Source organism: Nelusetta ayraudi, unplaced genomic scaffold, assembly GCF_046127955.1.
Source record: "Nelusetta ayraudi isolate G7.1 ecotype Tasmania unplaced genomic scaffold, CSIRO-AGI_Nayr_v1 ptg000174l, whole genome shotgun sequence".
Classification (NCBI taxonomy): domain Eukaryota; kingdom Metazoa; phylum Chordata; class Actinopteri; order Tetraodontiformes; family Monacanthidae; genus Nelusetta; species Nelusetta ayraudi.
In genome coordinates this window covers 632016-659252 of record NW_027466223.1, presented here as the reverse complement: position 1 = coordinate 659252, position 27237 = coordinate 632016, and the positions used below count along the sequence as shown (strand labels likewise).

Below are 27237 nucleotides of genomic sequence, written 5' to 3'. Positions count from 1 at the left end.
AAATCACAATAACTAAATGGGATGTGTATTATGGCTTTGTCAGTGTGTCTGCTGTTTGCAAATGTTAGTGTGATGCATGCAAGTGTTGAAGAGTGCAAAATGAAATTAGCTAGGCCTAAGCCCCAAAATAAAAGATTAACAAAAACATATGGCGGTGCAGGTCTGTCAGATGCTGGAGAGAGGGCGGCCGAGTGATGACTGCCGGCTTTATAGGTCTTGGGGAGACTGGCCAGGTGCTCCCCAATCACAGTAAACCACGCCCACTGCGATACCTGCTGACATACAGGCACACACGCGCCAATGGGTGGCCGTCACTCATTTATGTGCAAAATACTACAGGATGCAAATTAGCGCTTTAAAAGTAAGTTGGATGGTTTTGATTTCAGTGCAGCAATCAGACATGAGCAAAAAAACTCAAACATTCAAAAATAAAAATACTCCCCAAGAACGCTTTCACAGGTCCAGGGACCAGCATTTCAGCTTCACTTCCGGGAAGAAGGCCAGGTTCCCATCAATTACCATCATTGCCGACACCTGTGTTGACTAGTTCGTTTCCAGCCTAACTAGCCACAGGTGTTCTCATCGTCAGAACCTGCAGAAGGAATGACACAATTCTTTAGAGGAAAAATAGGGATAAAACTTGTAACGTAGAAAACATGAAAACTGTAATAAATTTTTTTTTTTTAAAAAGAAGTTACCGATAAATGTTATGCTCGAGCCAGGTCGCTTTCGCACCAAGCCAGACTCTGCATTAGACCAACACGGCACACTCCCTGTTAAACGTCACATTAACTGTTAAAACCTTACCAGAGTCCTCGTAACTTTCGGAGCCAACAGACGCCGGCAGCCATTTTGGCTCCACGCTGACACAGAGGCTCCGAGTGAACCGGTGGCGTCACAACACGGAACAGCAACCATCACTGAAACACACAAAACTGTTACATAAATGAAACAAAAACAGACCAGGTGTTCTTTAGCGTCTTACCTCTGAATCCGGACTCGCCATCCAGGTCGATAGGTAGCTCCACAGCTCGGTGCTAGCCAGACACTACAGGTGTGTATAGTGTAGGTTGCACGGTGCTAGCCAAGTAGGCAGATGGGCGCTGGTTCTCCTGTTCCATCTAGTTGAACACGCCATTGTTGAACAACAGCTTGACCGAGGCATCACTTCAGTCTTTTAAAGGCCAGGGTGACTGAGGAGACAGGTGCGTCTAATTAAGCTGATGAGGGTCACCTGCCATCTACCGGCGTGGAAGACTGCAGGCAGCGAGCCGCTCTGTGGACCGAACCAACTCAACTGCTAAGCGGGAAAGGGGTGCGTTTGTCGAACTATTTGATTGTATTTATTTCCAGTCACCCATCACATAAAATGGAATACTGTTTTCTTTATTTCCTCACCTGTCCAGTTGACCTCTATTAAACTGATTGTTTAAGTCACTGAAAATTCACCACATTAGTTCCATCATCTTAGTGAATAAAATTCAGTCACACACTCGACTGCAGTTCAAGCTCTGTGACTCTGGTCGTGTCCACGTTAAAGATCTCCAGTTCATATTTTAATTATATAAATCAATAGTAATTGGACTTTTACGGCATCCAAACTGGCCCAGGAAAGCAGACAAAAGGTGACGCAACACCAGCAAATCCAAACTTTAATTCATTGCACATTAAAAAGCAGATGAGGCTGGCGTCAGCGGGAAAACCTGCAGCCCCCTTCGCTTTAAGGGGGAGACGGCTGAGGACCGGCTGAGGTCGTTCTGACACCTCCAATCTTTCGCCTGGGCTCCACCCACCACATCTCCTCTGGGCCAGTGACCTGCATCAGTGCTGCTGAGCCACGGTAGTAAAAATAACAAAACAAAACAAAACAAAAAAAAACAGTGCACAGGTATGTGTTCAGTGTCCCGCTGCCACCTGACATCAAATAAATTAGCACCGAGATTTCCCCTCAGAAAAAAAAAAAAAAAAAAAGAGACAACTTCTTGAAGGCGGTCCAGATGTTTCACAAGACAGGAAGTTAGAAATCAAGCACATGTGGACGGTTTGGAGGTCACTTGTCTTTACAGGCAATCAGTGGAGAATCGCAGGCGTGTGATTGGCCATCGTCATCATCTTTATTAAAGCCACGCCCTCTCAGTCCATCTCACTGCGTCGATATGTGAAGTTGAGGGACCCCTCCTGCTGCTTCCCAGCCACGCCCTGTTAAAAATATGACAGTGTGTTAATACTTCAGCACTGGCTCAATGTTACCATACGTTCCACCTGACTGGCAAGAAGGAAGAGAACTGTCGGCAACATATCAAGACGTTACCTCGATGGGCCTTTCGTAATCTCCCTCAGTATAAAGGCGGCAGACAGAGTTCCCCTTGTGTTTTTCGTCTTGGCTTCACCAGGCAGGTAGCACCAACACAATCTGCTGGGACACGTAAAAAGTAAAAGTTATGAAAGGAAAAAAATATATATTTGTGCGAATAGGCTTTAAAAATGATATCTAGGCCTCGGCATATTACATTCTTTAAAGGCACTTGTGTAATGGCAGGTGAGCTCAGCCACTGGCCTTCCTAAAATTCTGGCTTAGGGCCTCTGCGTCTGTTAAGAGGTGGTGGTGCAGGTCCGCCACGCGTTCTATGGGCACCTGCCTTCTTTCTGTTGGCCGAGTAGAAGTCGGTGTTAGTTAAAATAGGCTTAGTTATTACATTACTAAAATATATCATAGGAGTAGCAGATGATATAGAAGAGAAGACGCATGTGTGTGTGTGAAAACGGCATTATGTCGGTGATAAAACCACATAACATTTTACAATGTAAAACATGATCAAAGTGAGGCATCCCTTTGAGATTATGCTAAGCTCGTACCTATTTGAACAATGTTTTTATATTTCATCTTCACCTGCTGCCAAGTGTGCTTCTCCCAAACTCTGTCGACTCAAACTCTGAGTTTAATGACCCTGAGCAGGGCAAACTCCAGGTATCTCCATTTATCTTTATATTGCATTTATTTTATCTGTGTTCTTTATCCTCTTTGAGAGTTTGTATTTTTTCAGATTTTCAATAAAGTTAAAAAAAAAACAAAAAAAAAAACACCCAAAAACCTCCGAGTATCCGGTCCCAGCACAGCTGATTTGAACTCGTCCAATCAACTGTGGCAAGTATGTTCACGTCAAGTGAAGCGCATGCGCCACAACGGCGCAAACAAAGCCCAAAACAATGGAACGCAGAGACTGCGAGTCCCCATGGCAACGATCAACAAGTGGAAATCAATGCGCCTCCATCCATCCTAACAAGACGTTTTCTCCCGTCTGGTCCACAAACAGCATTCAGCTCCGTGGCTCGACACTGAATCAACGCGTTTCTTCTCCGTCTGGAGCCCCATCGACGTCCTCGCTCCTGCGAGTCGAAGCAACAGGTGTCAAGCACGAGAGGTTAGAGCAGGTGCTCAGCTCGCGTTACTGCTGAAGAATATGACGATAAAATGCATATGTATCAATCAATCAATCAATCAATCAAACATGTATTCACGTACGTACACACACATGTGTACATATATATAGTTAGATACAGATAGACGTAGATAAATTACCGTAATACCTAGTGTACACAGAGCAAGCGGAAATCGAGTGTCTGCTGACTTTGCTGTTCTCTCCTGTTATTAGATATAACGTGCCTTGGTATGGTATCCTACATGTGATCTGTTCGTTTAATCACATCACGTTTGACCGTTTTGCTGATCAATAAAGACCCAATACAAATTACAAATATCAACGGCTCAGTGGTAAGACGAAAATCATCTACGCTACGGCTCCATTCAAACAACGGGAAATCGCACGCCAATAGCTCGGAGGAATTTCATTGGCATCCTTCTCAAGCTCGACTCCGCCCATTGACGGTTCCCCCCCCGCCTTTCCATTGGCTCGCGCGCCGCGCAAAGCTCTCTCCCATCCGTGTTCCGTTGGCTCACATCCTTGTCAGTCACGCCCCCTCAAGGTCAGTCTATGCAAATGGACGAATAAGCTGCAGCAGAACGGGGCGACAAGGGGAAGCGTTGCGGCCGCGCGCAGCAGCAGCAGCAGACAGGAGAAGAGAGGACGACCGGCCGCTGTCCTTCAAGTCCTTTCGGCACAGTTCCCCGCCGCTGCGAGGCCCCGTCTGTTGCCATTTCCTGTAACCTTTAACGCTGTGAAAATGGCGCAGCCGGACAGCAAGAAGATATTTTTCGAGAACCTGTCGGGAGCGGGCAAAGCCATCGCGGTGCTGACGAGCGGAGGGGATGCTCAAGGTAAAAAAAAAAAAAAAAGAAAGAAAAAAAAGCAAAGCAAAGCGGCGAGTTACCCCTCTTTCCCTCCCCCCGCAACCTAAGCGTCAGTCTGTCAGTCAGTCAGTCAGTCAGTCTCGGAGAACAGGCGCGCCGAGGTTGTCGTTAAATGGGAAGTGCCATTGTTTCCCCCCCCCCCAGCCAACAGCTACGCAGCAGCAGCAGCAGCAGCAGCTCGGCGAGAGGACAGTGAGGTTACAGGGACATTGACGTGGGCTAACGTGCTAACGCCACATTTCCGGCTCGCCGTGGCATCAACTGTGCCGTGCGCTATGTTTACCACGGCGATGCCGAGGCGACTTCACCGCTTCAGGGTTCGACGCTTCTGCGACTGTTCAGGGGGTGGGGGGGATTCTCACTTTATTACGTCGGTGTGAAGCGGCATCAGCAACTTGCGGTCCCGCAGAATAAATAGCAGAGGGCAGGTGGAGCCAAAACAGCATTTTATTTATTTTTTTATTTTTTTCTTAAAAGACGTCGTCCCAACCAACCCCACAGCATCCTGCGGTCCGCTGCGGTCAGCGGTCGCATCGAGTTGAGTGAGAGATGGCTTGGAGAGAGCGTTCTGTGTACGTGATGAGCGGCATACATGCGTACATCTCCCCGCTGCGTCTCTCTTCCACTCGGCCCCAATGCGTCACGGAGGAAACCCCCGACCATGTGACGGCCGCCCGCGGTTTTGATTGGACCGGCGGGTCCAAGCCACGATGCCCGCAGCTTTGCATCTTTCACACGGGTTGCGTCAGAGTGTGAATTATCCTGAGCGTAAATCGGGGAAGTGGACTTGAGCAGACGAGTGTGCTTGAAAAGCCTTGGAATAAATTGAAATTGAACTTTTTTGTTGTTGTTGTTGTTGTTGTTGTTGTTGCAATTACCAAAAAAAGTATAAGTAGAGACATTTGAAGTGCGCTTGGGCTGTAAGAGAACATGTATCCTGCCATCATGGGCTGCAGCTCTGTCATGGATTTTTATAAGGCTCCATTCCAAATTCAAACAAAGATTCCATCCTTCTTTTCCGAGCTTGAGAAAGTTCAAAGTAAAAAAAAGAATGTCACGGTATGTTTGAAGTTACAGAAGCATTCTGCACAGAATGGCACAGCCTCCCACTTACAAAAAAAAAAAAAAGAAGAAGAAAAGTACACGTCAATGTTGTGTTTTGACGTTGCCACAATTTCCGCTTCTATTTAATTACCGTCTAATTTGTGCAACAGTGATAAATCAATTGGTGGTGAGGTTTGGAACGAATGTAACCACACAGACACAGGGAGCTGCTGGCCCCGGGGTGGAGTGGGGTGGGGTGGGGTGGGGGGGGACCAATAGGACCACGGTATGCATGACAGGAGATGAATGTCAGCGTCAGAGGACATTGTATGGCACCGGTGTGTGGCCGGCTGCTCACTCCATAGGAGGAGACGTACGGAGACTCCCAAAATACGGCGGCGGCCATACAAAGTGATTTGAATACTCGAACAGAGCAGAAAATAAGAGAAGAAAAGCTGCATCAAATTTGGCTTTTGTGTGTTTGTTGCTCTCTGTGTTTCTTAGCAACACTCCGTGTCACTCCGAGGGCTCCTCAGCCGATAAACCACTCCTGCCCCCCTCCCCCACCCCCTGAAAACTAAAGGCTGCTCATTTGCATGTGGTTATGTAACCTCCGCTGTATGGGCTGGCACCCTGTATGGTGTGGCCAACAGCCACTTTTCTCTTGCTCATGATAGTTGCTGTCTCGGCTCTGTGGCCATTCAGAAAAACAATAATAAAGTTTGTTTGTTTTTTGTTGCACAGACCACAGTGTACATTGGTCACTCCAGGCAGCTATGTATGATTATTTGGATCCGAGTTGCTTAGTAACAGCGTGCGCTGCCCACCGGAGGAAGGAAAAGCCGGCCCCCTTCTCCTGTTTATATAACCTGCCACATCATCCATTATATCTTCCTCACTTCTTCTTCTTCTTCTTCTTTATCATCATCCAATACAGCTGGTCTCCGAAATGTGCGAGCCGACCTGCCGCCTGAGTCGCGGGGGAAGCGTTGCTCACTGGTTAGCGAGCTCTCTGCAGCAACTGGGAGGCTGCAGGAGGAGCTGGGAGTCCTTGTTGACCAAAAATGGCAAAAGTGCTGCAGCGGGAGGGTTTTTGGACGGACGGAGAGACAGGAAGGCAGGCCGGCAGGAAGATAGAAGTAGTGTAAACAAAAAAGAAGCGGCCCTGAATTTCACCTCAACTTGCCCCGTCTCACGCGGCGGCCAAGTTACAAACGAGAATATCGAATCGACAAATGAACCTCGCTGAGGTCGAAACACGTCAGGCTTGCTCACCGCGGGATTGTTTCCAACTGCAAATGTCATTATGTCCCTCTTTTTCTCCAGGTATGAATGCTGCTGTGCGCGCCGTGGTTCGAATGGGCTCCTATGTGGGAGCTAAAGTTTATTTTATTCATGAGGTGAGCCACTTTCTCTCATTTCACCGCCGTGCCCATCAACGAAACAGATCCAAGACTTATTGGCTCGGGCAATATTAGGAATTATTCACGGCCGCGCGTGCTTTTCAGAAAGGGGGTACGGCTGCATTTTGCCGCATTGTGGTGATAATTCAGGTGGGTTCGTACAGCGACAAGAACGGCTCACATAACAGATTTTAGATGAGCTGTTGTTTTCCGGGCACGCTCTGTTGCACGCCAGCTCCTTGACTGAAATCACCATCACAGCCGTCAAATAATCCCAAATTATGCTTCCAGCTTGCTCTTCAACAAAGATTCCATCCTCCTTTTCCAAGCTTGAGGAAGTTAGAAGTAATAAGAGTGTTATTACACGATTATTACATACGATTATTATTAAAGCTGTACATTCCCCATTTGGAACTCCTATTCATGCAGGTAGTTGACAATACTCTTTTTGATACAATTATCAAAAAACAAAACAAAACAAAAAACTCTTTACAGCTTCCTGCAATGCTGCAATTCCTGCTTTTTTAAAATTATGCTTTGTTGGACCTAAAATAAAAAAATCGGAAGATACAAAAGACACCTGGCTTGGACCACTAGCTAAAAAGAGGTATCAGCGACGGCACAAACTTCAAAATTGCACAACAGAGGGCATTGTTTTACCTCGTCATAGTGAAACAGCAAAGAGGAATTCATGCATAACTTCAGCGTGATCGAGGAACTGCTTAGCGACCCGGGTTTCGGGGGAAACAACTGCACTCTTGTAACATAAAGCTGCCTGTCATTTATTCATTAGGGATATCAGGGTATGGTGGACGGGGGAGACAACATCAGAGAGGCCACGTGGGAAAGTGTCTCCAGCATGCTGCAAGTGGTGAGTGAGATGAAGAGGATGTTGCATGTCGGGCTTAACATTTGTGTGGAACAGAGAGAGGTCTGCACCAGCTGGTTTGTGTTTACTCTTGTGAAATTGTCCTTGATATAACAAAAGGACACACACACACACAGTGTAAAAAAAAAGAAATAAAATAAAATAATGGTGTCTGCCCCACTTGTCATGGCCAGGGCGGGACAGTGATTGGCAGCGCCCGCTGTAAAGAGTTCCGCACCCACGAGGGACGCCTGAAGGCAGCGCACAACCTGGTGCTGCGCGGCATCACCAACCTGTGCGTGATTGGCGGAGACGGCAGCCTGACGGGGGCCAACCTCTTCAGGGAGGAGTGGAGCGGGCTGCTGGGGGAGCTGGTGGACCAAGGTATCTCCGGCCGAACTCGACCCTCCTCTTTACGTCTTTACGAGTTTTTTGTTATTTGGATTTTTTTTTCCCTCAGTATTTGGACTAATGTCAAGTTACCCTGGGTTTTACTTTCTGCATGGGAGCCGCTGTAGTTCACTGGCAAGCTCAGGAGGGGGAGGGGGAGTGAAAGGCGCTGCTATCTAAAACGAGACCACTCGACGTCGCCGTTTCTTTTGAAAATCTCCAAATAATACACGCTTTACCTTTAAACTGAGTTGTGCCCTGCCATCATATTGCGTAGCCGTACACTCTAGAATACACGGGCAAGGAGTATCTCAGGTTTTCATTCCCCCGAGCTCTGCGGTTTTCTGCCCATGTCGTGTTTTGACAACAAGCCGAGAAGAAGAGCCCGTCTTGGCTGCAGCAGGTTTAACCCTGGACTTCTTGTCCCCCTCTTCCTCCTCCTCAGGCCTGATTGAGGCCGACGCCGTGCAGAAGTACTCGGCCCTACACATCGTGGGGATGGTGGGCTCCATCGACAACGACTTCTGCGGGACGGACATGACCATCGGCACGGACTCGGCGCTGCACCGGATCATCGAGGTGGTCGACGCCATCATGACCACCGCACAGAGGTGACGGGGCCCGCTCGAGGTTAACGGGAGGCAGGTTTGCGCTGCGAAATGCTAACGTCGACTTTCTGATCCCGGGTCTTCCAGTCACCAGAGAACATTCGTCCTGGAGGTCATGGGCAGACACTGCGGGTGAGAGTGCCTCCGTTTGATTTCTGCCGTACGACGCGAGGGGATTTGCCAGCCGCGGCCTCGGTAGCACATCTGCCCGTGTCAACCCGCAGCTACCTGGCCTTGGTGAGCGCCTTGGCCTGCGGCGCCGACTGGGTGCTGATCCCCGAGATGCCCCCGGAGGACGGCTGGGAGGACAAGATGTGTCAGAAGCTCTCTGCGGTAAACCCACGTCGTGCCACCGTCCAGGATTCACCAGTCTCCTCTTGGTTATTTAAAAAGAAAAGAAATATCCCATTGCATTTGTCAGGTTTTCCAACTAGGAAGGAACTCGCAGTGTTGCTTTGAAATCCAGCGTGTCTCACTGTGTGTCTCTCTGTCGCGCCGCTCAGACCCGCTCGAGGGGCACGAGGCTGAACATAATCATAGTTGCAGAGGGAGCCATTGACAGGCACGGGAAGCCGATAACCTCTAGTTTTGTCAAGGAAGTGAGTATCCACGTGTCCGTGCCGGAGAGAGGGGGAAGCCGGAAGCATGGAGAGCCGACGGATGGATGGGGATCGACCCGAAAAGCTGGGCAGGAGATAGCAGCCGTCCGACCCGATCAGATTAGAAAAAAAAAAACAAACAAAAACTCCACAACCTTTCACCACGAAGGAGTCCGTCCTGGTCGGGCTGCCATGCTTCTGAAAGACCACTTTGCAGCCAAAGTCTCAGTTTTTCTGTCATGTTTTCTCTCCACCAACCTCAACCCCCCCAACCCCTGTAGAACCGAGCGGGGATGAAAAGGCTGAATATCATAATTGTAGCCGAGGGGGCGATCGATATTAACAACAAGACCATAACCACTGAGTATATCAAGGATGTAAGTACGGAAAGCGCCTGTGTGTCCAGACGGCACCTCCCACCTACCCCCCTCCCCGCCACCCGACCACTGTTTGACCACTGCACCGCTGCCCCAGTGTGCGGCTCCGACTCTGACTGTCACTGTGTTTCCTGGAGCGCTCTGCCAGACGCACACGCTCTCTTTGTTTTTCGGTAAGACGGCTTCTCACGGCGTTCTGCTCCTTTTCCTGGCACGCTCCGAGCAAAACACCGCTCCGCAAGCAAGCAGCAAATGCCGCGTCTTTGTAGCCGCCTTACCTCCAACGTGTGGTAAAAATCTTCTCTGGGGGAAGTAAGTAAGAGTGCATCCACAACCCTGCACTAACTGATCCTTGTGTGGAGACGCCACTTTTTTTTTTTTTTTGCCCACCTCGGTTATTATTTTTTTTTTAATATTAATTTTATTCTTTAGCCTATCCTGGTTTGGTCTTTTCTGTGGTGTTTTTTTTTTTCCGGCCACAAGCTAAGAGCTAACATGACTGAAGAACTTGAATGGCTTGCTTGTGCTTTCCCCTCCTCTTCTCTTCTGTGTTTCAGTGCGTGACGTGTCCCGTCAACCTGTGCGTGCGTGTGTGTGTGTATTATGCGCGTTCACGTCGTCGGCATCGTTAGATAACGCCGCGCTCGCGGTGCTAAGTTGTAGCAAGCAACCGCTAGTTACGTACGCTAACTCCCGTGCACCGTCGTCCCTGCCAGCTCGTCGTCCAGCGCCTGGGTTTCGACACGCGGGTGACGATCCTGGGTCACGTGCAGAGGGGAGGGACCCCGTCGGCGTTTGACCGCATCCTGGTAGGTTCGCACTTCCTTCACATTGATTCACTGTTTTGCCGTTTGAAACTTGTCTGAGTGATTAAACGCTCGTTAAGAGAACTGAACTGCATTTGGCTAACTTGCTTCCCAGTTGTTGTTTTTTTACTTCATAATTTAAATATTCCACATTTTGCACGACCGATGCTTTGTATGTAAAGGGGTGGGGAAAAAAGTTTTGGGACACCTCATGTGTTACTATGTGAAGAATCAGTCGCCCCGATGCATTTTACTTCAGAGCAGTCGCCGACCTTTACCCACGTGCTGCGCGTGCACGTGATTTTACGAGAGTTACGTCCAGCAGGAATGAAGAGAATTCTTGCGGGACGAGATTTCACGAGAGTTACGAATAATGCCGTCCACACCATCCAATGGAAACGCCCGCAAATGGCAATGGTGCTTTGTCGGAATTTTTTAGAAATATCGCTTTTATTTTGCGATAAACTGCAGTGGAAACGCAGCTACTGTCACTGAAGTCACCCGAACTGAGAAAATATACACATAAAAAAAAGTTATGCTAATGCATGCAAAACAGCCCCCTGTCTGACGACCTTGTTTTAAACTCGTTTTTTTTTTTTTTTTTTTGGTCCCCTTTGAAAATATGTCCACATTCCACAGCATTAGTTTTAGCAGGGAGCTGTCGAACCTGCAGACATTTGCGCTCCTGCCCGGCGCCCTCGCTAACAGGAATTTTCCAGCTGCCCACAGCATGTCCTCTTTAATCCTTTCTGTGACTGAGGAAGAAGGGTCCTCCGGTTCTGGGTTAAGCACATTATCAGATTTAATGGCCCGCAGCATGTGACGCCGCACGTTACGTGGGCACAGCGTGCGCGACTTCCTACCCGAGGCGGGGGGGGGATGAACGGGATCTGACCGCGTTGTGTCCTGTGTTTGCACTCTCACGCAGGCCAGTCGCATGGGCGTGGAGGCGGTCCTGGCCCTGCTGGAGACCACCGCCAACACGCCGGCTTGCGTGGTCTCTCTATGCGGCAACCAGTCGGTGCGTCTGCCGCTGATGGAGTGCGTGGAGATGGTAGGCATCCAAGCCAGCGGCCCGAACACACACACACACACACACACACACACACACACACACACACACACACACACACACACACACACACACACACACACTTAAAGGTCCGGTGTGTCATATTTGGCTTCATTCATGATTTTTATATTGCAAAAAGTTGAATATACTGCCCATAAATATATTAATAAAAGTGTATACTCGCAGTACAATAAAAGTAATTTGGTTTTCCTACCCTTTGAACAATTCTCATATATCGTGAGCCTAAGTCATTTTTTTTGGCCAAATTGTGATATCTTCCTTACTTTACCAATGTGCTTGCTAAAAAAAAAGTGTTTTTTCTTGTTTTCCGAAAACATTCAATATGACTTAGGCAACTATACTATTAGGCTAACGATATATAAGAACATACAGAGAGCTAGCTGCCAACTTGCATTATTTAAGAAAGCCTGACTGACAGTGAGTGGCCTAGATAGGAAAAGTCAGGCTGGCTTCCTTCAAAATTCTACAGACTAGACCTTTAACTCCTTGTACGAAAGCAGGAGCAGGATACACTGCAAAAAAAGATGGAGTCACTCCGAGTAACAAGTAGCTCGAGCTACCTGAAGAGGGCGCTGGCCAGCAGAGCTCATCTGAGGCAAGGCTGCGATTATAATAATCTTGTGGAGCAAGTTGGCAAGCCGTGCAATGTGTAATTTTCATGGAAACAGAGCATAAGCGTCGCTGTTGCAGGTCACAACAGAGCTGGGCCGGACGCGGCGTGTTTTTTGTTTCGTTTCCAACAACAAAGCTCCTCCAGGATCACATTCAACACTTCTTCTTCTCCTCCTCACAATAGACGCGTCAAAGAGCGCCGTCTGAATGCCTTTTCGGTATTTTATCATCTCAGCCCGATTAGACTGAGAGCTCCGAGCCTTTGCTTCCTGAAACAGGAAGTCAATGTTCCTGTTCCGCTCTTCTGTTCTCAGACGCAGCAAGTCCAGAAGGCCATGGACGAGAAGCGCTTTGAGGATGCGGTGAAGCTTCGGGGCAGGTATGACCGCACCTGACCGCCGAGTACAGTAATGATCTCAGAGCGACGTTTACTGCTTAGTACGAGTCAGTAGTTAAAATATTCTGATGCGTCTTCTTTTTTCCCCCCTGCTTCCAGGAGCTTTGAGAACAATCTGAAGACATACAAACTGCTGGCACATCGGAAACCGGAATCTGAACTTCCGCATGTGAGTCAGTTCACCACTTTGTTTTTTTTTTTGTTGTTCATGTCCTCACACAAGTGACCTATGAGTGGGGATATTCTGTGACCTCAACAGCAAATCCAAAACTCCACAATCACCCAGTGGGCTCTCTGCGTCCAGCAGGCACCGCTGACAAACACCAAATGTTTTTGGACACCTCGTGCATTTGCAATGTACTGTATTGCGCCGATAATCAGTCTTTAGTCTCCAAGTGCACTTTGCATGCATGCTGCACGTGCACTGTTCCGCCCCCCTGCTCAGAACTGGATGTTTAAGCAGCATGACGTCACTTGTGACGCATCCCAGAGTACAAGAACTAAGAAATAGTCAAGTTTTCTCATTTGGTCTCATTAACACTAAACAACAAAACAATTGCTTTGTGTCCTTTTGAAATATTCCCCCCAAAAATCTTGCAAATATTTAATAACAATAATTGAGATTGAGTAAAATTTTAAGTGCGTCTGGAAAGTTGTTTTTTTTCCCCACTACTGTATGTAGCCGCGTTTCCATTACACTCTAGAATTGCGCAAAACCTAAATATCGCGATAAAAAAAGTGGTAATGGAAAAACACCTAAACTTCAAAAAACCTCTCAGATATCGCTAAAAAGCTTTGACGTTCTTGTGAGGTGGGTTTTCAGACGTATCACTATAGAGGCGTATCGCAAAAGTGCCATGGAAACACTTTTTTGCGCATTTACGCGTCAGCGGACGTAACGTACGTGGTCACGTGACCTGTTCACTTCAAGTGAAAATGGTGCGTTGTGTGGACGGAGGAGGAGACGGATTCTTTTTTTTTTTACACATAATCAAAGAGAAAAATCTAACAACCATTCGTGACAGCAAACAAATGAAAAAAACAAACGCTAATGTAATAGAATTGCAGCTTGTGCGCTTCGCACCGTTCAATGGCAACACCTGCAAATCGCAATTGTGCCTTGTCGAAATTTGAGAAATATCGCTTTTGTTTTGCGATAAATTGTAACGGCAACGCGGCTAGTGTCCGTAAACGACAAATTAATTTCCGTTTGTTGTTGTGTGCCGCTGAAGCAGCCAAACCTTTTGAGAAGCAAATCGATTCCCTAACAAATATTTAATGACGGGAAGCTCAAGGGCGAAAAACCTTTTTCCACCACAGTTTATGTATAAACTTTTTCTGCAATGTATACAAGATCAATCATCAGCATGATAAAGCTATTATCGGCTTCCCGTCAACACTCGTGACTCCAGCCGCTGGCTGTAAATGACCTTGTTGTCTAATTACGGTCGCAGACTCGTAATTAATCACGACAACAGCTCCAACTCTCGCCTCCGGTTTCCGTGCAGCCGCTAAGTGGCCGCAGCGGGCCGCAGGTGGCTCAGCGTCGCTCTGCCGTGCACTGACTGCATCAGACGGCACCTGCCGCCCCCCCCCACCTCTCCACCTCCTTCCTGCTGGGAGATGACTTTTTCAACCCCACCAGGAGCTTCTAAAGCCAGCGGCTCACACTTGTCAGGCGGAGAGGCGCCCCCTAGAACTGCGATAGCGAGTGCGGCCGGGGCCCGCGGATGAAATCTGCTACATTCTCTCGTCGCCGACTGAGGAGGGTTAGCTGGGAACCCCCACGCTAGCATAATGCCGTGGTAACTAGTGCACGGAGCATATTTAGCGCAGCTAGCGCCAGGCAGATATTTCTGGGCTTGTTTGAAACGTGTTCCGTCGTCACATCCGGTGACGCTGAAATGCGAAAAAAAAAAAGTGTTTCCATGACACTTTTGCGATATTCCTCTATATCGATACATCTGAAAAACCACGTCATGGGAGCGTCAAAACTTTGTAAGTGATATTTGAGAGATTTTTTGAAATGTAGGCGTTTCCATTGGCAGTTTTTTTAATTGCGATATTTATGTTTGCGCAATTCTAGGGGTAACTGAAACGTAGCTACTGCCTCACGGTACACACAACAAAAAAACAAACACACGTGGGTAGCCTACTGAGCCAGAATGACAAGAGCATTTAAAGGCTTTGCAGGGGTTTTGAGTTAATTAGCTGATTATAACACGACAATTTTCTACTTTTTCACAATCCTCTAATTTTCTGAGATACTGAATTATAGCTGTAAGCCATAATCATCACAATTAAAATAATTTAAAAAAAAAGGTATGAAATGTTTCACTCTGTGTGTCATGAATCCATATAATATATGAATTGCACTTTTTGAATGGAATGACTGAAATAAACTAGATCTTCAAATTTTGGTGAGATGCATCCGCGTTTCCTGTTATATTTACCCCCTCCATCACCGTCCTCAGAGCAACTTCAACGTGGCCGTCCTGAACGTGGGCGCCCCCGCGGCAGGCATGAACGCGGCCGTGCGCTCGGCCGTCAGGGTGGGCATCTCCGAGGGCCACAAGATGTTCGCCGTCAGCGACGGCTTCGAGGGCTTCTACAAAGGACAGGTTGGGCCGCTGTTACGTTCTGCTTCATTTTAATCCAACTGAACGAAGCGAAGCCGGAGTTTAGAATCTTTGGCGTGACGCTAATTTTCACTCCGACATAAAACAAAAGTTTGCCAGTGTCTTTAGCTCACGTCCCTGTTTTTTTTTTTTTTTTTTTCAAAGCCAATCAACAGCGACTTCAAATCTTGACACGCGTACGTCAAGACATTATAGGCTAGTGCACGCTAGCATTTACTTACCTGGATTTTGGAATCTAAGCTTTTGCTCCCTTAAAGCTTTCATTTCTTTTCCTGAGTGAAATGCCAGTAAGTTACACCCTGTTCCATGTGACTCCCTGCGAGAGGCTTGTTTTGTGTGGAACTGGATTCTAACCCTTTGTTTGTGCCTGCCTCAAAAGCTGCGAAACTGGTCTGACTTTTCTCACGTGTCCGCTCCCCTTTCACTTTCCACTGACACGGAGGCTTAAATTTCATTCTGAACACCGTCGCCGTTCATTCGATTTTCCTTCACAAGCACTTTGACCATTGATCCTCACGAGCGTGCTGTGAAGTGAAACACCCCGCGTGCACCCTGGGTCAGCTGAAACAGGGGCCGTGCCAACCGACTCTTAAGAAGATTAAACCAATTGGAATCAAGGGATTGCTGCAGTTTGGTGCAGGAAGCTACTTTTTTATGGAAAGTCGTTTGGATATTACACCACCAAGATAGCAAAGTATGTATTAACAGAGTGCAAGAATGCCTTTCTACTGAACTAAATGTGCACAGTTTTGGACAAAGTGAGGGAAATTTCGGGAATATTAAAAAAAAAAAAACAGAATTTATCCAGAGCTCTACTGCAAGTTGTCATCTTGCTGTCCGTTAACGTTTCAATGTGTCGCTGTTGTCCTCAGATTAAGGAGATTAAATGGGCCGATGTAGGGGGATGGACGGGCCAGGGCGGATCGCTGCTGGGAACCAAGAGGTAACTTTTTGACCTGTGATCCTCGACAACAAAAACGCTCATCCTACAAATTGCGGGCCTGATCCCGATGTTTACAGTTGTTCCGAGGCCAACGAAAGAGTGCAATTTCGCCCGCTCGTGCTTTTCAGAACACTCCCCGCGAAGTACGTCGAGAAAATCGCCGACCAGATGAGGACGCACAACATAAACGCCCTGCTGATTGTCGGTGGATTTGAGGTACGTGGCTACAAACGAAGTCGTGCCGGCGAGGAGTTAACGCTAATTCATCAGCAAATCAAAAAACAGCTACAAACGCAAAGACCACACCCACATACACACACACATGCGTGCATGCAAAAACATCCAGTTTTTGACTTATATGTTCTAAGTGAATGTCAAGCGGCTTCAGTAGAATTACGTCAGCCTTTCCTTCAAATCACATTTGCTTTTATCCTTTAAAATAGGAAAAAAAAAAAAAAAAAAAGGGCCTTTGGTCGAACCATTGACATTGTAATTGTCTTTCTTGACAAGGACCACCAAGCTAAAATATGTGACCTTTAAGACTTAAGTGTTTTACAAATGTTTTTTGTTGTTAACCATCTTTATTTTTTCTGTGACAGTTTTTGCTTATTGATGTATTTGAATGTGACAGTAATGTATTCAATGTATCTGCGTGGAGCGAGACCTGCCCGTTTCACTGCCGTCTGCTGTGATAGAACCCAGGGCTCTTTCTCTTGGCACTTGTTTCTCCTTCCTCCTTTTGCGACTCCCCCCCCACCTCACACACACACACACACACACACACACACACACACACACACACACACACACACACACACACACACACACACACACACACACACACACACACACACACACACACACACACACACACACACACACACACACACACACTAAAAAAAAAAATCACTTGGCTCTGCCCTGCAGGCCTTCCTGTCGCTGCTGGAATTGCAAGCGGCGCGCGGCAAACGCGACGAGCTCTGTGTGCCCATGGTCATGGTCCCCGCCACTGTCTCCAACAATGTGCCGGGCTCAGACCTCAGCATCGGCGCTGACACGGCTCTGAACGCCATCACTACTGTAAGTGATGGCGCCGGGGCCCCCGGGCCGGGGAGGGTCTGACCTCAGGGACACGTTAGGTGGAAATGATGAACAATGACACACACACATGCGCGCGCACACAAGCAGAATAGGGGTGTCGTGAGTCTCAGATTTCAGACTGTTGGATATATACAATTTCTTTTTTTGTCACGTAGGATTGGATTCATTATTTAGTAATGAAAAATGAAACAGAAAGTGTCCTTAAGGGTAGAAAACTAAAACTGATTAGACTTAAAGTGATATTCGAAGAACCGCAACAAACCACTGACCTGGACTTGACCATCATACAACAAGACCCAGAGATGAGACGTAGAAAACCAACCAGCGACCGAAGGCAGTCAAAGGGAGACGAGGACTATTTATACAAGAGTGGCAGAGGAACACAGGTGAGAACAATCAAGGGCAGGGCTGATAACGAGGCACAGCTGATGTAATCACTGGGCAGCAAAAAAAAAGGCGAGGAAAAACAGAAAAGGGAAGTACAGTACAGAAAACACAAGGGGAAGACGAGACTATCAAAATAAAACGGGAAACACTAAAACAACATGACGACCGTGGCATTTTCTAAATCATTTAGATTTTTTTTAATCTTGTATCCTTGTGGGTGGAGGTCAAATCTTCCAAATGCAACTTTTAGGGTCGTATCTGTTCAGTCTGCTAGTTTGAGCAAGTGGCTGCAGCTCCGGGCTTTCTATTGGTGTGAGCAGCGACAATAGCGACAGGTGAGCTGCTCAACTATTTTCCAGTCTGCTCAGCGGCAGTAATATTTTCCATAGAGGCAGGTAAAAAGCCCCCCCCCCCCACTTATGCTAAACAAGCTGCATTTGTAGCATTTATACTAACTTCTGTAACAAGAGTTGAAATCTGCAAGGTTAGAACTACCTTGAGAAGAACCAAAGGTGTGATTCTGTTCCACATTGAAATCTGATGAGGTCTGATGTACAAAGATATTTTTTTTAGAAATTAAAATCGAGACCCCCTTTCGGATATCACGCCCAACCTCTGAACATAGAGATTGTGACATTAAGAGAAAGCAAACACTTTAGCTCACACCTTTTCCCCAATCAGGTAAGTTGGGGGGGGGGGCATCATGCAGGAATGCTGCTGTGGGGTGCACGCGTTTGTCTGCTCTGCCTGCGCCTTCTCCCTGTTCTCATTAACTGAGGCGCGCAGCTTTGCAAATTGCATGAGTTGCAGCAACCGCAAAGAGTTAAAGTTTTACGCCGCGTGCGTATTTGCTCCTCCTGCCTGCTTTGGTCATTTGGTCGCAATCAGTAGGGCTGGGTACCATTCAAAATGTTTCCCAATTTTGAATTACCTTGGTTTCGATAACCGGTTCCAGAATGATCCTTTTTTGGGGGGATTCCACAAAACAATCTGAAAAACAACAAAACGTTTCCATTTCACTTGGGATTCAAATCAGGATCCCCCCCCCAAAAAAAAAAAAAAAATCAAGATTGTTTGGATTTCATCCTTTTCCGCTACGTCCTTGGCACAAAATATTGCATTTTGCTGTATTTTGATCCGACTTAATGAAGTCGAGCCACATTTTAGACTTCTTTGGCGTGATGCTAATTTTCACTCTGAATCTGTAAACCAAAGTGTGGTTCACTCCTCTATAATGTGAAAGCCAACCGCCGATTATTGGTTAGCAGGTGCCAAACTATGGTCAAATTCCGATATTTTCTTCAACATTGTAATTTGGCACGGAAAGATGATTAATTTTTGGGATTTTTGCTAGAAGTTGGGGTACCCGGCCCTACGCACCAGGCCGCTAAAGCTCACAGAGCTACTCACCACCCTCCGCTTCTTTTCCTTGGGCGCAACATCTCTTCATTTTTCATCTCATTCGTTGCTCCCCTCCAACCCCTGACCACTCCGCTCCATCTCCCTCCCGCTCCTCCTCTTGCCAAGAGGGAAGCCGCTGGTCGCTATCACAACGGACCGAGCTAGAAAAAAAACGGCGGGCTCCTCACGCCCGCGCACGGCAGCGACCCGGCTTTGCTCTTTTTTCGCCCTGACGCCGCGTCTCCTGTTGCCGCTTCAGGCGTTTGAGAGTCTGCTACAGCTGTATGAGGCTCGCGCTACCTATGAGGAGTTTTGCATCCCAATGTGTATGCTGCCTGCCACCATCAGTAACAATGTGCCCGGGACTGACCTGAGTATCGGGGCAGACACTGCCCTCAATGCCATTGTGGAGGTAAGGCTGTGCAACAGCTGTCAGACTGACTCAATGTATTATCAGAGTATAAGTGTCTTTGGTAATTCCTTTGCAGTTGTAGAAGTGCAGACGTAGTAGAAGTAGTAGAAGTGTATGTTCCTTTGGTTTGGAGTCATATCTGTTATGTGTTAATCGATTATGATGGTCATGGTAACCCGATCCTGACCTTAATCCATCATTTTTAAAGTACAAATCAAAGAACAGAAACCAAATTACTGTTTACTAGTGTATATTAATTACTAGTGCGTATTAATGTAACATGAATTGCAACACAGAAATCCGTCAGGCTCCAGGAGCAGATGTGAGATGAAGTGTCGCACAGGAAGTTTCTGTATGCACGACTTTCTGATGAATAACTTCGTCAAGAGTCTGGAACTCTAAATATGCACCCAGGTATTTCACGTCAGCAGGTGACGTTAAATTATGGACGCTCTGAGTCTGCACTCTAAAACCAAAGTGTCAGGGTTTTGCAGAAATAGAGGTTTGGATAGACCTTTCGTCGAGTTAAACTACTTTCTCCTGCTAATTTGTCCCTTTTAGAATCCCTAGATTTTTATAGAGGGTACATTTAAACCCCCCTCCATCTGTTACAGCATGTCAATTGTTTCCCAAAACTAAAGTTTCACGTATTTATTAGCATAGCTGAGTGTGTACCTTTTGACATTTTACACACTCCCCAATGCAGGACTCTAGCATCCCCACAGGGGGGCAGCACTCTGGCCTTAACGTGCCTGCGTTGCATGTTGACATTTTGTGCAGGTTGTGAGCAGGCATGCTGGTCTTGACAACAGTTGTCGATCTTTTCAAAGCATCGCGTGACCTAAAATCATTTGTTGGCTCGACGTATATGTTGACGTGTGCGGTTTGCGCACCCGCGTGCGTGCGTGCATTGACACTGACGGGCTTCCTCGCTTGTGTCAGACTTGTGACCGCATCAAGCAGTCGGCCAGCGGAACCAAGAGGCGCGTGTTCATCATTGAGACGATGGGCGGCTACTGCGGCTACCTGGCAACCGTGGCCGGATTGGCCGCTGGAGCGGACGCTGCCTACATCTACGAGGAGCCGTTTGACATCAGAGACCTGCAGGTTAAACGCCACTTGTAAACCACAATTTGCGATTAATCGCAAGTTACCTGAGGACACAAATGCAATTCATCGCAATTAGAAATTTTAATTGACTGACAGCCCTAATTTATATGTATTTCTTTTTTTTAAATACATGTATATACGAATAGCTTCCTAGAAATGTATACAGATGTATTTTGAATTTCGAAGGTCTGCTGAACAATGGTGGTAGTCAACCTTTTGTGATGTCACAGAGGGCACTGATACCTCTCCTTGATTACCGACAACACCTCCAGTGAGTTGTTTCATTTTCCAGCTCCACAAGTGAAAGTTCCAACAAAGCAGCATCAGTTATGTCAGGAAAATCAAATATACCTGGAGCATTTTTGCAGGAGTGTGTAAACAGAGTGCTAAATATGTTGGTTTTTTTTTTCCACATCACTCAATCTTTCTAAAAATCTAAATCTGAAGTTCTGTCAGTGGGCATCATATGGGACCCTAAAACATGCCATGTTTTTCCTTGTCCACCAGGGGGCAGTCATGCCTTCGAGCTCCGGTCCACATAACTCACTGTTACCATTTCCTCCCACAGAGCAATGTTGAACATTTGACGGAGAAAATGAAGACCAGCATCCAGAGAGGGCTCGTCCTCAGGTAACATGAGAGGTGCATGAATCACCAATCGCGGCTGAGGCCGACATGCGCTTTGACTCGGACAGTGGTGAGGGAAACAGCTGCTGCTGCTGCTGCTGCAGCGTGACCCCGCACTTCCAGACATCTGCGTTCGATTACGAAGCGCGGCCTGTGTAGTAAACGCACCCAGTGCTGATGTCATCAGTCCCGGTGGCTGACAGTCTTGCAGGGCCCCGTGTCATCTGGTGCCATTTAAATGTGATGTCAGAGGAGAGAAGCTGCCAACTCAGCACGTAGCTTTATTGGCGGCTTTCCACGCGGGCAGCAGCTGAGCAGGAGGAAACACTCAGTCGCGCATGTGTCTCTCCGTTTCCCCGTCAGCTGGGTCTGATTTGTTGCAAAGTGTGTGTGTGTGTGTGTGTGTGTGTGTGTGTGTGTGTGTGTGTGTGTGTGTGTGTGTGGAGGGGTTCCCTCAAACTAGTTTGAGAGCTTGGAGCCGCACACATGCAAGATGGAGTTCACATGAAGCAGAGTTTTAGGACACTAGAATGTGAACTTTTGTAAACCCTCCACAGTGAATGTTTTTACAAAAACTCAACTTTCGTTTAATGTACTAATGTGTACCAGTATTTTTATTTATTTTTTTTTCAATAAGCAACAGCAGATAAATGGCAAATAGAAGCAAAACAGCACCAGTTTGAGTTGGTCTCTCCAATCTGATGGTAGTGACAAAAACCTGACAAAGGCAGACAAGGACTATTTATACAAAAAGGAAGCGGGGGAACGCAGGTGCAAACAATCAAGGGCAGGACTGACAACAATACACAGGTGACAAAATCAGGGGGCGACAAAAAAGGCGTGAAAACAGAGGCAGGATGTAAAGCAGAGAAAAATACAAGGAGACGAGACTATCAAAATAAAACAGGAAGGACAAAAAAAAAAAAACGATTGTGACACCTGTCTTAGTCAAGATACTCCGAATTAAACAAAAAAAAAAAAATCGCCTTAGTAAAAACAGCATGCTTCTCAAACAACCTCATCAAATTCTTTCCTCACTTTGTGATTCTAATTCGTGGTGCAATTTGCGATTGTGCGTGCAGGAACGAGAACTGCAACGACAACTACACGACGGACTTCATCTACCAGTTGTACTCCGAGGAGGGCAAAGGAGTGTTTGACTCCAGGAAGAACGTGCTGGGACACATGCAGCAGGTAGGCGGCCGCGCGCGCCGAGCACCAGCGTACCGAGACTGTAGCACAAAGCCGTACGGTAATTTTTGGTGCACACGCGCACCCTGACACGGCGGCACACAGACAGACGGAGCGTTCTATAAAAAGATCACCCTGCCAACGTTGACGGGCTTTGTTGTACTTGGGCTCGGCAACGTCTGGAGAGTAGCGCTGCTAAAATTGGGATCAAACAGAGCTTTGACGATTCCCCAATGGAAGTTGGTCTGGGCGTGTTGCAAGCATAATAATTAGTATTAATAAAGTGGTTTAAACAAAACAAAAGCCTAGTGTGTAAAATTGGGCTTAATTTATGATTTTTATATCAGTAAAAGCTTAACATACAGCCCATAAATATATAAATAAAGGTGTTTACTCACAGTACAATAAAAGTAATTGGGTATTCTTGCCCGAAGAAAGAGTTTTGCTCCCAGTTATTTGCCATCTTGCTCTGCCATATTTCTAAGGAAGCCTGGTGTGGCCAATCCAGCTGCCTGACAGCGCGTTTGGCATTTAGGGTGAAGGCTTGTGTCTTCAAATAAAACAACGAAGAAGAAAATAGACGAGGTATCCAGGTTTGAGCTCGAAGGCCAACGTAGTTCACTGGCAACCTCAGGAGAGGGAAGGTGCAGAGTCCCCAAAAGGGGGACGTCAGTGAAAGAGCGCTGCAATCTAAAGTGTAACCACTGGATGTCGCTGTTGCTTCCTAAAATAAATCTCTAAATATTACACATAAAATGTTGATAATGTTAAGTTTGGTCTTTAAAGAAGATTGGTTATTATTCAGAAAATGCTGAGCAGGAATAGGGCAACGTTTTAAATCAACGTGAAATGAATGCAAATTGAACATTTGTTTTATAAAAAAAATAAAAATAAAAATAATCCTGTGACTCTCTTGTCGATTAATTTGAAAGGGTGGAGCTCCATCTCCATTTGACCGCAACTTCGGGACCAAGATCTCTGCCAAGGCCATGCAGTGGGTCACCAAGAAGCTGAGCGAGACCTTCAGACAAGGTGCGTTGCAGTGTTCGGGAACAGAGAGCCAGTGAAGTGACCTGTGCTATAGATGAGACCCAGGCCCCACTGCAGTGATGTGAAGTCATGGTGTCATGGAGTCACTCAAGGCGGACGCATTTAGCCGACTCTTAAATGGAAAATCTTGATTAAATTTTCAGAGTAAAGAGGTTTAAATTTTAAGATTAAGGTCCCACATTATTGACACATAGAAGGTCAGACAAAGCTAAAGCTATGCTTTTTGTTATTTTTTTTTTTACAGTCAAGGTAGCAAAGGGAAGGATACATATGTCTCGACTGACTAATCTGTACTATTTTCTAATTGCCATTTTTAGATTATTATTTTTTTTTTTTAAGACAGATCATCAACAATAGCTTGGAACCTTGGAAAAGGCTCAGAAAACCAAGCCAACCAAACTGACAAACACAAAAAGCTGAATTGTAGCTCGCATATACACAACAAATTAGTTCAGAACAAAATTAAAGAAAAACTCTAAAAGATATTTTTTCTCAGAGAATATATACCAATAATATGGGACCTCTATAATAACTTTGAGTTATTTTTGTGTCTATTTCCTATATGCGTGGATGACATAAGATGAAGGTAAATTTTTATTTCATTTATTTCACGCTGGCTCCATGACCATTAGTTCAATGTTTGTCTGTTTTTGTTTATTTTGAACCTCTTTTGCCACTTCCTCGATCCACACTACACTTGTGCAGAAACCCCCATTGTGTCCAACCATGGGCACAATTCATCATCCTCACATACATGTTTTTTTCTTTGCTTCTCCCCTTCACAGTGTCTGTTGCACTTCATGTGGCTTTTGTAGCTTTTGTCTGGTTCCAAGCGCTGCGCCGCCTCCCGCCGTTTTCAAATCTTCACATTAGTTGTTTTTTCCGATCGAAAACCACCACAATCACCATCAGAATCCTCCTCTGCTGCTGCTCACAGCCGAAACGGCACCTTCCGCACCGCTTGCATGTCCCGCAAAAAAAAAAGTCAGCCAAGCTAACGGCAGCCTCCTCCTTTGACGCTTTGGTGTCTCTTTCGCCCGCAGGCCGGGTGTTTGCCAACAGCGAGGACTCCTGCTGTCTGCTGGGGATGCGCCGCAGGGCCCTTGTCTTCCAGCCCGTCGTGCAACTCAAAGACGAGACGGACTTTGTGTACGTGACTGCGAAAAGTTTTTTTAAACTACAGAAACATCGGCTCATCACTTTGCATTTGACCATGTTAGTTTTGTATGGGCGTAAACCCTTGAGAGAACCTCACAGTGTGACCTTATTTAGAGCTGTAACGCGGTATTGGCAAATTTATCCGGAGACAACAGGCAGGATGTACTGCAGCAAAAGTTGACATTTGACTTTTTTTTTTTTTTTTATATCCGCCCGCCCCCTCTCTCGCAAGCTCAAATTAGCGGAGAGCAGCCAGAAACTGCATGTGATTAACATTTACACTCGCAGAGCAGCCAGGGTCAGCACTCGAGAAGTTATTAGAGAAACTTCTGCCGCAACGGTAGCCTTTCGCGAGACCCGTCTTGGACAACAACAAAAAAATTAATGAGGCACTGAAGTGCAGGTTGGGGAGGAAGAACAGGAGAAACTCGGGTAACCCTATAATCGCTGCATTATAAAAGTAATTTGGTTTTCCTACCCTCATATGTACGGTCCTCATATGTATAAAAGAATATTCACAGATCAGCGGTCTTGCTCCCAGGCAGCTGCCATTTTGCACCGCCATATTTCTAAGGAAGCCTGGTGTGGACAATCCAACAGCCTGGCAGCACATTTTGTATTTAGGGTGAGCGCGCGTGTCCTCAAATAAACCAACGAAGAAGAAGGTAGACACCGTATCTAGGTCTGGTTGTGCAGGCCGCTGTAGCTCACCGACAAGCTCGGGAGGGGGAGGGAGAGTGAAAGACGCTGTAAACCACGTAATGTATGCGTTTTCTTCTTGAAAATCTCCAAATATTACACAGGCAAACTTTAAATACATGTTGGGATGTGTAATTCTAGAGAGGGCGAGAGGGAGGTTTGACAGGAAACTACCAATCACGACAGGAAAGCAAGCAACAAGGGATTGTCGGTTGCGTCCCAAAGCTGGAAATGTCAAAGAAAAGATACTTTGAAAATGCCCCATTATATTACACTACTAAAAATCACTATATTAACATCTTGTTTTGGAACAAATCTGTCCACATCCTCCAGGTCCAACTGCCCAGATATTATATATATTATTTCTTTGCCTTATTCAGCAAATGATGTATTAGTATTAATAATTATCGAGTCCCTTTCCAAACATATTGACGAAAGACTGCAGAGTTTTGGATTCTTCATTTTATGTGTCTTACAATGATGTAGCAAAGATCTGAAGACGGCCAATGAATGGAGTCCTTGGTCTGCAGTGCTCATTTCTGACATTGATTTGCCTCTGCAGCCACAGGATCCCCAAGGAGCAGTGGTGGCTCAAGCTGCGTCCCCTGATGAAGATCCTGGCCAAGTACAAGACCAGCTTCGACGTGTCCGACTCCGGGCAGCTGGAGCACGTGGTGCACATCCGACCCAAAGAGTCGGACGCCTCGGTCGCCATGTGAGGCTTTGGCCCCGCCCGCCTGCGTGTGAGCAAGACTGAGAAGCTTCGCGAGGGCATGAAGAGGCCCAGAGCGCCAGTAACGACGTCAGTGTCTCCCGTTGATTTCCTGTCCGTTCCTCTTTGCATTCCCTCGGCGACGACGGAGCCTAACCAAGCCTCTCGCAGTGTCCCCTGCCACTACCACCTCACGCACACGTGAAGCACACAGCTGTCCTGTCGCAAATCCGCAACTCAGTGTTTTTAGCGTCGATGTTGTCTTTTTTTTTTTTTTCTTCTTCTTCTTTTTTTTCAGTTTTGTTTTTAAAGAAATTTGCACTTTCTCTGTCTGCTCTTGCTTGGGCAGTGCTCTGCAGCCCGGAGCTGCACACACGGACAGATTAGACTCCCTGCGTCGGCTGTAAAAGAAACCAGCATGTGTATCTGCCTAGAACCGGTGCCAGGTTCCTCACGTATTTATGTCAGACTGACGCAACGTAGTGCCCCCTACTGCTGGTGGTCGACACTGAAACTAATATTTATCTTTTTTTTTTGACATTGTTTTATTTTTGCCTGTTCAACACGGATATATATTGTTACTATTAAGTGTAGGCACTGCTGTACCAAGTAGCTGTCTGTCTGTCGCCATGCACCGACCAATTAGATGTGTAACCGACTAATGTTTCCCGCAGAGAATAAAAGTCAGACCTGATCATGTGAAAGGTGTGATTGGATTTATTTTGAATGTTTTTTTTTTTTTTTTTTTTGTCTTACAATGGATGTGGTCCATTGAAATACTGGCTGGACAAAATAGGCTAAAACAGCCCGCAAAGACACATTTATAACAAGAAATAGAGGAAATTTAAAAATAAAGCGGGAGAACAAAGATACTCGTACTTGATACGTAACAACAAATATGAACTCCAAGAGGCGTGGGGGGAGAAAAAAAATCATACCATCTCGTGTTAATTGCATTCTGCTATAATTGAACATGTTTTTCACATTTAAAAAAAAAAAAAAAAAAAAAAAAATATATATATATATATATATATATATATATATATATATATATATATATATATATATATATATTTATATATCTTTAGATCGCCAGACTGAAAAGACCAACACTACATTTAAAAAAAATCATCTTTAGCTTTCTTTCATCTTTTGCTGAATATAAGATCAACAGTCAACCAAAAGGATAAATCTCGAAACTTTTGCAACTCAACTAACAATGTTTTTTTTTTGTTTTTTTTTTTCAAGAAGATCCGTTTCATCTCGAACGGATGAACGCGCAGCTCTACGGTTTACCCAGC

General features: G+C 46.2%; 1 protein-coding gene and 1 long non-coding RNA gene across 8 annotated transcripts; one reads left to right on the top strand and one right to left on the bottom strand.

Annotated features, from left to right (window-relative positions):
- Positions 1–15097, bottom strand: LOC142880868 (uncharacterized). 2 transcript variants are annotated; one of them, XR_012925485.1, is made up of 5 exons: positions 14960–15097; positions 2312–2413; positions 986–2199; positions 808–920; positions 1–592 (listed from the first exon to the last, which is right to left on the bottom strand). It is a non-coding gene; the product is annotated as an uncharacterized LOC142880868 (long non-coding RNA). The 2 variants fall into 2 exon arrangements; XR_012925484.1 differs by lacking the exon at positions 14960–15097 and adding an exon at positions 3093–3295 and having other exon boundaries at positions 2–592.
- Positions 4046–26640, top strand: LOC142880867 (ATP-dependent 6-phosphofructokinase, platelet type-like). 6 transcript variants are annotated; one of them, XM_076014834.1, is made up of 23 exons: positions 4046–4276; positions 6680–6753; positions 7550–7627; positions 7819–8008; positions 8460–8625; positions 8710–8754; positions 8847–8955; positions 9126–9221; positions 9503–9598; positions 10315–10407; positions 11333–11458; positions 12424–12488; positions 12606–12675; positions 14981–15127; positions 16018–16088; positions 16217–16304; positions 19237–19389; positions 20332–20496; positions 21068–21129; positions 22209–22320; positions 23250–23349; positions 24411–24516; positions 25787–26640. In XM_076014834.1, exons 1-23 carry the CDS (start codon positions 4183–4185, stop codon positions 25941–25943), a joined length of 2463 nt encoding a protein of 820 aa, XP_075870949.1. In that variant the 5' UTR covers positions 4046–4182; the 3' UTR covers positions 25944–26640. The 6 variants fall into 6 exon arrangements, with proteins under 6 accessions (XP_075870949.1, XP_075870950.1, XP_075870952.1 ...); XM_076014835.1 differs by lacking the exon at positions 9126–9221; XM_076014837.1 differs by lacking the exon at positions 9503–9598.
- Positions 26641–27237: the final 597 nt, after the last annotated feature.

Bases quoted from the DNA above. Each gene is read 5' to 3' on its own strand.
- LOC142880867 (XM_076014834.1), top strand. From the start codon at position 4,183: ATGGCGCAGCCGGACAGCAAGAAGATATTTTTCGAGAACCTGTCGGGA. The intron at 9,599-10,314 runs GTAAGTACGGAA...CGTCCCTGCCAG, and splicing joins CCACTGAGTATATCAAGGAT to CTCGTCGTCCAGCGCCTGGG. The intron at 19,390-20,331 runs GTAAGGCTGTGC...CGCTTGTGTCAG, and splicing joins CCCTCAATGCCATTGTGGAG to ACTTGTGACCGCATCAAGCA.